General features: G+C 46.1%; 1 protein-coding gene across 1 annotated transcript; it reads right to left on the reverse strand.

Annotated features, from left to right (window-relative positions):
* Positions 1–1,235: 1,235 nt before the first annotated feature.
* Chrnb1 (cholinergic receptor nicotinic beta 1 subunit) lies at positions 1,236–14,078 on the reverse strand. The gene is made up of 11 exons (XM_028780066.1): positions 13,963–14,078; positions 13,724–13,863; positions 13,111–13,155; positions 12,121–12,230; positions 11,864–11,972; positions 11,447–11,594; positions 10,655–10,864; positions 3,876–4,099; positions 2,725–2,897; positions 2,243–2,390; positions 1,236–1,953 (listed from the first exon to the last, which is right to left on the reverse strand). The coding sequence occupies exons 1-11, from the start codon at positions 14,018–14,020 to the stop codon at positions 1,813–1,815; spliced, it is 1,506 nt and encodes a 501-aa protein (XP_028635899.1). The 5' UTR covers positions 14,021–14,078; the 3' UTR covers positions 1,236–1,812.

Here is a 14,078-nt window from a genome sequence, read left to right on the forward strand (position 1 = left end):
GAAGCAAGTGGAGTTTGAGGCCAACCTGGTCTACGCAACAAGCTCTGGGCTGGCCATAGTTTCATACATGTCTCCAAAAAAAAAAAAAAAAAAAGACATGGTGGGTGTGTACCTATAATACGAGTTACTTCAAAGTCAAGAAGATAGACAGTTTGAGGTTGTGTAGTGAGTTGAAGGCCGGATTGGGCAACTTACTAAGACTCTATTTCTAAACCAAAACCAAAAAAAAAAAAAAAAACCAAAACAAAAAGAAAAACCACCAAACCAGGCTTAGTGGCATATGTCTGTAATCCCCAATTCTTGAAAGAGGCAGAAGGATTAGGAGTTTAAGTTGCCCTTAGCTCTGTAGTGAGTTCAGCTAACCTGGACTGTATGAGACCCTGTCTCAAGACAAAACAAAAATTAAAGCTGCACATAGTGGTGAAAAACTGTGACCCCAGCATTTGAGAGTGTAAGGCAAATGGGCTGAGAGTTCAAGGCCAGCCTGAACTATAATATCAAGACCCTGCCTTAAGCAACAATAACAAAATCATGAAATCAAAAATGAAGGAAAAATAAAGTCTGTTAAGTAGCTCAGAGGTAGACTACTTGCCTACTCTTTGCAATTCTGGGTTCAGTTCCAACTACTCTAAAACAAACCAGTAAATACTGTACAGCCCAAGAACACAGGCAAAAAAATAAAACAAAAAACCCAAACCAAAAAAAAAAAAAATCCACCAGCTTGTAAACTCTGATATGTAGTTAGGAATTCTCTGGGCATATGCTAGTATCTGCTTCATCTTACAGACAGAGAAACAGACTGTGAGTAGTTTAGTGGTCTGTGTGCCAAAGCTAGCACTTGAATAAGGTTGTCTGTGAGACAAGGTCTAATTCCATATCCTAGTCTGACTGAAACCCACAGCAATCCTCCTCAGCCTCCAATGCTGGGATTCCAAGTATGGGACATCATGCTTGACTTGAATGAGATCTCTCTCTCTCTCTCTGTCTCTCTGTCTCTCTGTCTCTGTCTCTCTGTCTCTCTCTTTAATATATAGCAGAAGTTGGCCTTGAACTTGTAGCAATCATCCTGCCACAGTCTTCCAAATTCCGGGATTACAGGCATTCACCACTACTCTTTTTTTTTTTTAATGTTTGTTGCAAATGCTGACTTTTAGAAATAACTTTTTTTCAGTCTAAAGGTGGTAATGATTGCAAAAATAAATTATAGAAAGTTAAAAATAGACAAAAACGATTAATCACTTTTATATATTTTAATTTTAATACATGCAATTGTAGGCGGTATTATTTTATATCTCCTTCCAGATTTTTGTCTCTCTCTCTTTAACAAATGTTAAGCATTTATGGACGAGGACCTGTGCACATTGCTGGGGATGTTACAGTAGCCAACAGATTTCCTGTCCTCAAAAGACTTATGATCTACTACTTGCTTATAATTCTAGTTCACTTGCGATCTAAGCTGTGACATTCAGTGTAGTTTCAAAAAACAAAATCCAAATTCGCTGGCTTACCAGGTCTGTAATCCCAACATTGGTAGGCTAAGGAAGTAACATTGTTGGGAGTTTGATGCCAGCCTGGACTTCATAGTTCCAGGTTAGCCTGGACCAGAGTGAGACACTGTCTCAAAACCAAAAACAAAGCCGCAGAAGAACAAAATTCTATTAAGTAGAAACGCATTTTGGGTGGATCCAAGGGAAGCTGTTCAGCCCCCAGGTCTCTCTTCAACGCCTTCCCAGAAACTAGATTCTTACAGGAGCCAAGCGCTATAGAGTTTGAGAGTACCTGCAGCACTTGGCAAAAATGACCTGAGTGTCCTCAAGGAAAAGGTTCTGGAGGGGGCAAATGGTACGTGGCATCTAGGAAAATGACTAGGGTCCCGACGCTTGTGAAAACGATGAATGTCCACAGAAAAAGACGGTCCACAACCATGGCCACAAACTGCCAGTCCTCCTTCAGCTAAGGGTACGCAGAAAAAAAAAAATGAGCTCCAGGGCCCAAGCCCTGGAAAGCCCACCCCTTTCAGTTTTCTGCCAAGGTCTTGTAACTTGGAATGTGAGAAAAAGACAAGTAGCGCAAAAGCCGGGCACCAGCTAGATAGGAAAGTAACGAACCAGGCAGAAAGCAGGAAGAGGGACAAAACCAAGCACACTTCCAATCAGAAACAGAAGGGACTGCCAGGGGCGGAGCTTGAAGTTAGGGGTGGAGCCGAGGTCCCGGAGCCGCGGGCTGCAGACTCTAGACTTACTGCGTCGTGGTCCTCCTGTTCCTGCAGCTGTCCGGCCATGTAGCTAATTGAGGAAATAACCTCGCGTAGCTCCCGAGGCAGACCTACAGCCCGAGTTGGACCATCGATAAATCGTCGCAGGTCCAGGGCAGATGATTCAGGCTGAAACCTGTGTGTGTAGGGTGGGAACTGTTTGACCACACCTTGGGTTCAAAGAGAACACGCAGTTCCGGTTGATCTGTCGACCCTGCTCCAGCTGCCTCCTCCAACAACCTAGTACTTCTCAAAACCTGAGAGAGCCCTTCCGGATCTCCCAGGCAGCACCGATTTCTCCAGACATTTGCAAGTTTCTGGCTCTTTAAACTTTAAAATGCCACCTTTTTGCAGTTCAAGCACTGGCAGGGTTACTACAACTCCCATAATGCTAGGCCACACTACCTTCCACTGTCTTCTGAGAGCTGTAGCTCTCCCTTGCCCAAGTAATTGATGAGCTTAGGTCTTACCTGTTAAGTTTAGGGAAAAGAAAATCACACGAAGGCTTCCGGATGAAATATTCATCAGTTCCTCGGCCCCAGCCACTTGTTGGAGGAAAAGAGTGATGTGGTTCAGGTAGTTGGTCTCTCTCGGGTTTGGGCCTCTTCAGACCCAGGTATGGAGGGAGCTTGTGAATGAAGATCTATAGAGTAGGAGTGACATATTACAGAGGGCTTTCAATGCTTTCAGACCACAAAGGAAGCAGCCAACCATTCCCGCTCTGGGTGTCCATTCCTGTTCTCCTGAGCCGCACCCTGGCAGAACCTCATCTGCACAGCTTAATAAGGGCTGGACAGATGGCTCAGAGTTAAGAGCACTGGCTGCTCCTCCAGAGGATCCTGGTTTCCAGCGCCACATGGTGGCTCACAACCATCTGTAAGTCTAGTTCCAGCGTGTCTGATGCACTTCGGGCCTCAGGCACCAGGCACAGGTAGTATATATACATATACACAAAACAAAAACAAACATTCATACATGTTAAAAAATATATATATATCACAACACACACACAGACAGAATGTATACACACTTTTTAGGTCAGGTCAGACACATAATGGTTCACACTTTAATCCCAGCACCACTTGGGAGGCAAAGGCAGGTGGATCTCTGAGGCCAACCTGGTCTACAGAGCAAGTTCCAGAACAACCAAGACTACACAGAGAAATTCTGTCTCAAAAGTAAAAAAAAGGTCTTAACAGGCTGGGAGGCATCTTGAAAATTTTAGGGTTCAAAGTCTTCTACCCTGATGGCATCTAAACCTGAGAATGTTTCCTTGTCCTCCATATGAGCCAAGTGGATGAAGAACATGTCGGGCCTATGACATGATAAGGGTGGGAAGGATAAAAGACTGTGAAATGCTTCGCCACCCAGCAGGCCCGGCTGTTGCACTATGCCAGCTGCTGCTCTCCTTAGGTCTGAAAGTCAACCCTGGGTTGATGGACGACAGGAGCAGGGTCTGGACACAAAAACCAAATGCAAGGATGGCTTTCCTCCCTTCTTTTACTCTTTCTGTCATTTGCAGATGGGATCGTACTATGTAGCCCAGGCTAACCTCATCTTCTCCCACACCTGATTGTAAGATCAGAAATGTAGACAGACTGGATGCAGAGGGCTCTCTTACCTGGCGGACCCAAAAGGGCATTTGATGGGTGTGGGGTGAGCGATGGTGCAGGTTGAGGACCACAACACTAAGGATAACTGAGAAGGTGACAAGGATCATGGTAAACATGAGATATTTGATGATGATGGGGACCGCCAGGGAGGTCTCAGGCACTTTGTCGGCCAGCAGCAGCAAGAACACAGTGAGGGTCAGCAGGGCGAAGATGGAGAGACCCATCTTCTCTCCTGGGAGGCAGAGGAGAAAGAAAGATTTGTCTTTTAAAAGTATTTTATTTTATAAATAAATATTTTAAAAATATTTATTTTATTTTATTGAGACAAGGACTCCCTGTGTACCCCTGGCTGTCCTGGGATATGCTGTGTAGTCCAGGCTGGCCTCAAAACACAAAACCTGCCTCTGCCTCCCAAATACCGGTATTAAAGGCATGCACCGATACCAGCAAAAGGATTAATCTTTACCAGAAGGAAACCTTTATGGCATAATCAATTGTCACGTCTCCAACCTAAGGGCAGGCTTTTAGAAAAGTCATTTGTATGTGAATCTCTCTGATATTTGTTTCTCCAGCCCAGATGTCCTCTGAACTTTAGGCTTACATTCAAATGCCTACTCATTTTTTTCTGTTGAATATCTAACAGACATCACAAACTTAACATGTCTACAACCAAATTCCCTCATCACTGAAACTATTCTAGCTGGACCTGGCACAGTTCTGTATCCCAACTGCTCTCAAGGCTGAGACAGGAGGGTTGCAAGTTCAAAACTTGCTTCTGGGCTACAGAATAAATTCAAGGTCAACCTGGACTACTTAGGCAAACATAGGGCTGGGAGAGGCTGGGAATCCAAACGAGCTGGTGAAATGCTAGCCTTGCTTGCATGCTTAAGACCCTGGATTCAATTCTCAGTACCAGAATTTTTTTTTTGAATGGAGTTTGGAATATAGGCATCATGTTATTATCTTACTAACATATAAAGCACATTAGACCTGGCATGGCATCACACCAGTCCTAGTGCTTTGGTGGTAGAGGCAGGAGGATCTGGAGTTCAATACTAGCTAGCTTCAACTAGATATTGAGCTCAAGGCTAGCCTGGGGCTACTTGAAACTCTGTCTGAAAATGAGACAAACACATATACATACAGACAGAGAGAGAGACAGACAGACAGACAGAGACAGAGATGCACAGAAAGGCTGCTATCCCTGTGGTCTACAAGCTCTGTCATTGGCTTCCTAACTTGATCTCCCTTCCCCCTTTACATTTTGAGGTAATGTTTGTTTTCTCTCTTTTGTTTTCAAAAGGTATTTTGATTAATGTGTGTGTGCTGTACACACTCTTTCCTAGGGGAGGGGGGCAGAAGTTGATGTGTCTTCTGCTTTCACCCTCCACCTTATTTAATTTATGTATTATTACTATTATTATTATTACTATTATTATTATTACTTTTTGGAGACAGTCTCTCACTGGATCTGGAGCTCAGTAACTGGCTAGGCAGGCCAATGAAATGAGTTCTAGGGATTCCCCCTGACTCAGCTGCTCCCACTTGTGCTGGGGTGGAAGACAGGAGCTACAGCTGCTGCTGCTACACACACACACACACACACACACACACACACACACACTAAAGATACAGTTGCACTATGTAGCTTTGGCTGGCTTAGAGCTCACTATATAGACCAGTTCAGCCTTGAACTCGGAGATCCACCTGCCTCTGCCTGGTGGCAGGATGTGTGGGGGTGGGGGTCGGGGGGTAGGGGTGGGGAGCTGAGATTAAAAACATTGCCACCACACTTGGCTTCAGTATGGCATCAAAAATGCAATGATATTTCATCCAAAGAAGTTCCCTTTGTGTTTGGTTTTGCGGTGTGTTACTGTCTGCTTTGCTCAGGCCGTTCTTGACCTCAGGGCTCTCGTTCAGGATTAAAGTTGGTGCCACCGTGTTTGTCATATTCTTTTGAGACAGGGCTTTACATCAGACTGGCCTGGAACTGACTTACTATGTGTATTCCAGACTGGACTCAAATTTAAGGTGATTCCCCTGCCTCAGTCTCCTGAGAATTGGGTTATAGGTGTGCACTCCCATGCCCACCTTTATCTCTGTCATTTCAAACCTCCCTATTTTGCCAGTGTAGGTGACAGCCTCTCACTGGAGGGCTATGTGCTTGCTATCTTTCCTACCTGGCATATTCTTCCACCAGAAACCTGGGGGCTACTCTCTACCCACTTAAGGCCAAATACTTGCTTTTCATTGAGGCATTTGCTAACATCAAATTTTACTCATTTTAAACGTTTTTACTATATTTAATTTGTGTATATGTTTGTGCACACATATGCATGTGCACACACATGTGCATATATGGCAGAGCAAGAGCCATGCCCAGAGGACAGTTTTCTTTTTCTTTTCTTTCTTTCTTTTTTTTTTTTTTTTTTTTTTTTTTGGTTTTTCGAGACAGGGTTTCTCTGTGTAGCCCTGGCTGTCCTGGAACTCACTCTGTAGACCAGGCTGGCCTCAAACTCAAAAATCCGCCTGTCTCTGCCTCCCAAGTGCTGGGATTAAAGGCGTGTGCCACCACCACCGGGCTCAGAAGACAATTTTCAAGAGTCATTTCTCTTTCATCATGTGGGGAATCAAACTCAGGTCATCAGGCTTAGCAGCAAGCACCTTTCCTGGCTGAGCCATCTTGCCAACCCATTTTGGTTTTTGAATGGTCTCAGGCAGCCCTGACTCTTACTGGAATGTACTATTGTAGCCCAGGCTAGCTTAAAATCCACTGAGATTTGCCTCCCTCTGCCTCCTGAGTGCTGAGATTAAAGATGTGTACAGCCATCCCCAACTTTACCTGCCCAGTATTTATTAATTTATTTACTTACCCATCCCTTTTCATTCTTGGGGACTAGGGACCAAACCGGGGATACTGTTCTGAAACTGCAGCCTCTGAGGCTGAGAATAGAGTTTGGTTGGCACAGTGCGTCTCTAGCATACAGGGAGCTCTGGGTACAGCCCCCAGCACCCCAGAAACTGGTGCAGTAATACATGCCTGTGATTCCAGCACTCCTGAGAGGCAGGAGGATGAGAAGTTAAAGGTTATCTTAGCTACATAGCGAGTTGGGGTCACCTGGGATACATCAGACCCTGTATCAAAAAAAGCCACAGAGTCCTGGCCCTGTTGTCATTTGATTTTTTAAATCATATTTTAACTTATTTTGTGGGCTTGTGGGGGGGGGGCACAAGTGCCGCGGCACACACAACTTGCAAGAGTCCATTCTCTCCTCGTGTCACGTGGGTCCCAGGGACCAGACTCATGTTCTCAGACTTGGCAGCAAGTGCCTCAAGCGGCTGAGCCATCTCTCTAGCTCTGTTTGATTTTTGAGACCATATGTCACATACTCAGTGGCCTTGAGCTCACTGTGCTCAGAAGGTGACCTTGACTTTCTGATCCCCCTATCCTCCCTCCCGTCCCTGGGACTAGAATTGCAGGGTTTGCTACTGTGTCTAGTTCATTCTGTGATAAGGGTACAGCTACCTCCCCAGCCCTTTTTTGAGACAGGATCTCACTCTGTAGTCTTGCATACTCCCTATGTAGCCTGGTAGCCTCAAACTCTCGATTCTGCTACCAAACTCTCGATTCTGCTATCTCTGGTGCTAGCATAACAGGAGTCGACTCCCATCTTAACGTTTCCAAACCCCTTCCTGTTGTACTTTCCTCTTTAAAACTCATCCAGAGGTGCTGGGTGGTGGTGGCGCACATCTTTAATCCCAGCACTTGGGAGGCAGAGGCAGGTGGATTTCTGAGTTCGAGAGTTCGAGGCTAGCCTGGTCTACAGAGTGAGTTCTAGGACAGCCAGGGCTACACAGAGAAACCCTGTCTCGAAAAACCAAACCAAAAAAAAAAAAAAAAAAAACTTTCAAAACTCATCCAGAGGGCTGGAGAGATGGCTCAGAGGTTAAGAGCACTGACTGCTCTTCCAGAGGTCCTGAGTTCAATTCCCAGCAACCACATGGTGGCTCACAACCATCTGCAATGAGATCTGATGTCCTCTTCTGGTGTGTCTGAAGACAGCTACTGTGTACTCATATACATAAAGTAAATTAAAAAAAAAAGCCTTAGCTAGGCAGTGGTGGTGCATGCCTTTAGTCCCAGCACTTGGGAGGCAGTGGCAGGCGGATTTCTGAGTTCGAGGCCAGCCTGGTCTACAGTGTGAGTTCCAGAGAGCCAGGACTACACAGAGAAAGCCAGTAATGAAAACAACAACAACAACTACTACTACTACTACAAAAGCAAAACAAAACCCTTGTTCTTTTCTATCATACAATGGTAGACATCAGTTTATTGACTAACTTCCCCACTAGAAGGAAGTCAGGGATTTTATTTACTTGTTTGTTGTGTGTTTATAGATGGGTTCTGGAGATTGAACTCAGGGCTTCACGCAGGCATACAAGGGAAACAGTAAGCCAACTAAACCACATCCCTGCCAGTCCTTGTCCTACCGCCCAATGCCAGGAATGGAATCCAGGGCTTGGTGTACGGTAGACTAGCTCTACAGAGTGCTCTACCACTGAGCCACAGGCTCAATCCAGCTTTACTGTTTGTATTCCCGGATACCTTTTTAGTGCCCAGCATACCACGGGATTCCCATAGACACAGTTACATAAATGGATAGACAATCTCTGAAGCTTTTTCAAGAACAATATAGCAATTTGAAGAATCTAAAAATAAAACAGTATACAAAAGTGGCTGATTCTTCCTGTGTCACACAAGAGACCTGACAGACTTCATGAAAGCCACTGAAAGACATAAGCTAGACAGTACACTGTATTTTGGTCCTCTAATACTAGGTTCCAAGATTGCCCTGTTCTAGAAGGAAGTGATTGTATTTGTAAGTAGGTTCTTTTTCCTTTTTAACATTGTGTGTGTGTGTGTGTGTGTGTGTGTGTGTGTACACAAGAGCCTACCACACAACACCTAGAGATGTCCAAGAACAACTTAAGGGTTTCACATTAGACTCAGGCCCTAGCTTGGTTGCAGGTGTCTCGCCTAATGGGCCATCTTACAGGACCTGGAACTATGTTCTTGAACAGTGTCCCTCACCCTTTCTGGATGACCAGATGCCAGAGGTGAGGAAAATACAGGCATCTGTTTATTTGTTTTCATATTCGCTTTGTTTTTTGGAATTTTATTTGAGGCAGGGTCTTGTTTATGAAGCTCCAAGTAAGCTCATACTCATTGGCCTCAAACTCTTGGCAATTCTCCTGCATCAGCCTCCCAAGTGCAGAGGTACTGATCTGAATGTGATGCCAGGACAAATGACTTTAACTCCTTCAACCTCTTTACCCTTCTTTATAAAAGGAAATGACAATTTGGCACTTACCTGAAAGGTTATTATAAATTTGAATTTATACATATAATTTAATTGTATTACCTTCCAGCAATTGTTCAAACATAGCAAGCAAACAAACACATCTACATAGATCCAGCTAGGTACCAGGTATAGTTTTATTAACCCGGTCAATCTTCAACATCATTCTATGCAGGAGAGACAGTGACTGTCCCATTTCCAGATCGGGAAACTCAGATACACAGTCATTATGGAACGAGTCCAGGGTTACCCTGTTGCTGTATTGTACTTCCTTATAGAGAAAAGTCAACTGTCATTTCCTAGGGAGACAGCCAGATAAGGCACCAGTTGGTGTCTGGAAGGTAGGAGGAAGGTGGTTTGCTAGGAATGAGAAACACAAAAAGTTGGCTTAGCCTGGAATTTGGTTTGTCATAGACGAGGGAGCTCCATGAATGGGAGGCTGGGACTCTAAAGGAAAGAGTGAAGATGCTTCTGAGCAAGGAGAAGCCAGAAGCAAGGGGACGCAGAGCCTGTAGTTGGGTCTAATTGTGCATGGGGAGAACCCAGGACTGCTGATAGCCAGTTCATGATGATTCAAGTTGGCAAAAAACCTAACCTGGAGGCTGGAGAGATTGCTCAGTAGTTAAGAACACTTACTGCTTGTCTAGATGAACTTCAGTGTGTTCATTTCACATACCTGGGAAAAGGAGACTTCAATAGGAATGACCTCATCAGACTAGTCTGTGGGAGAGTAGGGGACAGTTTCTTAATTGCTAATCGATACCGAAGAGCCCAATCTACTATGTCACAGTGCCATCCCTGGGCAAGTGGTTCAAGTAGCTGAGCAAGTCAGAAAAGGCAAGCCAGTAGGCAGTGCTCTTTCATGGTCTGTTTTTCAGTTCTTACTTTGAGCTCCAGCCTTGTGCTTATCTCGATGGTGAACTGTAACCTGTAAGCCAAATAAAACCCTTTCCTCCCATTAATTGGTTTTGGCCAGTCTTTTATCGCAGCTACAAAAACAACAAAACAAAACAAACAAACAAAAAACAAAAACAACAACAACAACAACAAAAAACTAAGCTAGTGCTCTATTTGAGGAGTTCAGATCCCAGTACTACTTGCCTCGGGAGGCTCAGGAATGCCTGGAACTCCAGCCTTTGTGTGTGTGTGTGTGTGTGTGTGTGTGTGTGTTCGTGTGCATGTGTATGCACAAATCTTTTTTTTTTTCCAAGTCAGAGTTTCTTTGTGTAGCCTTGGCTATCCTGGAACTCACTCTGTAGACCAGGCTGGCCTAAAACTCAGAGACCCACCTGCCTCTGCCTCCCAAGTGCTGGAATTAAAGGCGTGCGCCACCACCACCTGGCTCCCGCACAAATCTTAGAAAACAAAAGCTAACCTGGAGTAAAAGGTGAGAAGGAAGAAGCTGGGTTAATGCCCTTGTCCTTTACCTGCATCTGGTGGAAGGTAGAAAACAAAGATGGCAAGGATCGTGATGAGGATGCATGGGGCAATGACATTGACCAGGTAGAAGAGAGGCTTCCGTCGAATGATGAGATAGAAGATAACTTCCTCACGATGTCCTTTCTTCCCTCCTCTCCAAACCCCTGGAAGTTGGATTAACCTAGAGGGTTTGTGGATAATCTCCCATTGGCCATTCTCTGGAGGAGGGAGACAGGATAAGTAAACCCAGGTGTGGCAGCTGCCCTACTACGTGTCTGATATGGCACACTGCTAGGCAGCAAACTTCTAATAAACAAGCCTCCACTTCCATATTTGTTTAGTGTGTGTGTATGTGTGTGTGTGTGTCTGTGTGTGTGTCTGTGTCTGTGTACATGCCAGAATGTGAATTCAAAAGCCAGAGGACAACTTTTGGGAGTTCTTTCCTTCCACTGTAGGTCCCCGGGACTGAATTCAGGTTGTCAAGTTTATATTTCAAGAGCTTTTACCACTGAGATATCTCATCTTCCCTGTGTGTGCTGTATGTGTTTTTTGTTTGTCTGTTTTAAGAATCAGGGCCTCTGAATGTAGTCCAGGCTGACCCTGAATATACAGCAATACTCCTGCCTCACCCCACCCCTTCAAGCACTGGCAATTAAAAGTCTGACTTACCAAGCTTGGCTTCCTTTTCCATATTTGCAGTATTGATCATCATCCCCAAGTTGCTAACCCCACCAGGTTCTCCGAGCATCAATAACCAAACCTTTGTATCAGCCTTGGATGCGAGAAGCATGCCCACTCACCAATGAAGGTCCCTTTATGAATGTAGATTTCCCGTCTCTCCTGTCCATTAGGATCTAGGCCTGTCTTCAGGCTGACCTCAGAGCTGTCATAACTGTAAGAACTAAACACCATGGTGCAGTTCTGCCAGTCAAAGGGGAAGTAGGTGACCTGGATGGAGGGGAAGACACTGGAGCTGCCAAAGAACTGGCAGGGAAGGACTAGGGGAGTTTGGAAGGTCATTGGACTCAAGTTACAAAGGAGAAGGGATCATCTGAAAATGGCAGCCGGCCTCTGAAGAAGATGGAAAACCAAAGCAAGTACACAGGGCAGTGTAAAGTCAGAGCAAAGAAACAAGAGGTTTGGGCCAGGAGGAATTGGCACAGGACTGGGAGTAGGTGGGGAGTGAGGAAGCTTGAGAACAGACAAAGTTTAAAAACCTGGATGCTGCAGCTGCTGCGATACAGGCCAGGGGGTTGCCAGCGCACAGAGCCCTCAGAGGATACCACGACATTAATGTCCAGGGCAACGTCAAAATTTCCGTCATTGCTAAAGGGAAGAGATCTCTTCATATGGGATCTGGATCTGTCCTCCGGAGACCCTGCCCCCTCCCGGATGGTTCATCTCTCCTCCTCCTATGGCTTACCCTAGTCCCCTCATGCCTCAACCCCGCCCAGACTTTAGAAAAAGACCCTACTTGTTCAGCAGCACCACGTCAGGGAGCCAAACGGATTCAGCAGTGATGCGGAGAGAATCGATGCCGTCGTGTTCTGCGGGGTCCCAGCTTAACCTGTAGTCGGTCCACTCCTAGGGAAGCAGAGGCTAAAGGGCTGTTTAGGCTAGAGGCCAGGGAGAGGCTTGAGGTGTCGGAGAGTGCCAGGAAGAGGGTGAAAAGGGTAGTAGCTCAGGGCTGACCGGTGGGTCAAGGGGAAAGGGTTCTGTCTCTGCCTTCACTCTCTGGGACTCACATCAACTATCCCCTCCTACTACTACCTCCCCCCTCTTCTGGCACTGAACTCTCTTTTTTCAGTGTCAAACCGAAGAGGGGTCCTAAAGAGATACCTCAGTGGTTAAGAGCACTGACTACTCTTCCAGAGGACCCAAATTGGATTCCCAGCACCTACATGGAAGGCCCAACCATCTGTAACCCAGGATATCAGAGGCCCTGGTCTGGCTTCAGAGGCTACCAGTTCTGCATGTGGTTCACAGACATATGTAAGCAAAATACCCATTCACATAAAATAAAAAAAATAATTTAAGAAATAACTGAAGAGATTGCACTAGCCATCCTACAGTGATGTTCAACCTGAAGTTCACGACCTTTTAAAGGATGGGAATTCAAATTAGTGATCCTCAAACTTGTGTCTTAAATAATCGTTGATCGAAGCTTCTGTTTCAGGTTTTTTTTTTTTTCCTTTTTTTTCGAGACAGGGTTTCTCTGTGTAGTCCTGGCTGTCCTGGAACTCACTCTGTAGACCAGGCTGGCCTCGAACTCAGAAATCCACCTGCCTCTGCCTCCCAAGTGCTGGGATTAAAGGCGTGCGCCACCACCGCCCGGCTCTGTTTCAGTTATTATATGTGTACATTATGAAGTTACTATTTAAAAAATTCTTACTGGGCTGAGCATTCCAGGAGATTAATATAAAGAAGACGGGGTGCCTTTCCCTAACCCACGGGGTCTCCATACCAGGTCTAAGTACACCTTTGTGCTCATTTCTTCATCCTTCTCGTTCTAGAATGGAAAAATTAAAAGGCAGAAGTGAAATGACGTGGGTAGAAACGAGGGCTCGGCGCGTTACTTTCTTCATGGAATCTTTAGCCCCTTTCTCTAAGTTACACCTTCTTGGGTACAAACTCCATCAACCCGAAACACCAGACCCGGATGCCTGCTTTCCTCTCTTTTATCTCCTGGTTAAGTCATGGGCCACGCCCAGCGTCTAATCGCTACAACTCTGAATCTTTGCTCAGGGTTGTTTTTTGACTGCTTGGGCACCAAACTCTGCTGGACTTTGCTAGAATATTACACCGCCCCGCCTCGAGGTCCTCCTCGTCTCAGGTCCTTCTCCCCAGCTCCGCCTCAAAACCCGCCCACAGGCGGGTTAGCAGAACAAAATTCTGTGCCTGTCATTGAAGCCACGCCCACGAACTAGTTCATTGGTCTGATTCTTATACAATCACCGCCAAAGGCCTGTTCTTCTCTTAGCATAACCCGCCCCCAGGCTGTCGATCTTCGGGGCCTCGTCTAAGCCACACCCCAGTCGGTCCTGCCCAGCAACCTCCACCCGCAGAGCCGCTCTCACCAGGCTGATGAGTTGTGCCAGGGTGAGGCCGATGCTGACCCCGACGCGGTCTCCCACCTTCCGCGCCGGCCTCACCGAGCTATCATAGTTCGAGAAAAGTTTCTTAAGCAGTTGGCCTTCGGCTTCCGACCCGCGGGCGCCTGTCGAAGGAAAGCACTAAGTGACGCTCGGGGGGTTGTGGGGAGGGCTGTCCGTGACCACTGCTCATCACTGCCTCTTGGGGTCCCAAACTGACTTACCTGGGACGAGGGGCGTCCCGAGCACCCCCAGAAGCAGAAGCAGCGCCCCTAAGGCCATGGCTCTGCCGTTTTCGCTCAGTGAGTTTGTCCGGAGAGCGGCCGAGGCCGCCAGGCCA

Source organism: Grammomys surdaster, unplaced genomic scaffold, assembly GCF_004785775.1.
Source record: "Grammomys surdaster isolate TR1022 unplaced genomic scaffold, NIH_TR_1.0 364, whole genome shotgun sequence".
In the NCBI taxonomy this organism is placed as follows: domain Eukaryota; kingdom Metazoa; phylum Chordata; class Mammalia; order Rodentia; family Muridae; genus Grammomys; species Grammomys surdaster.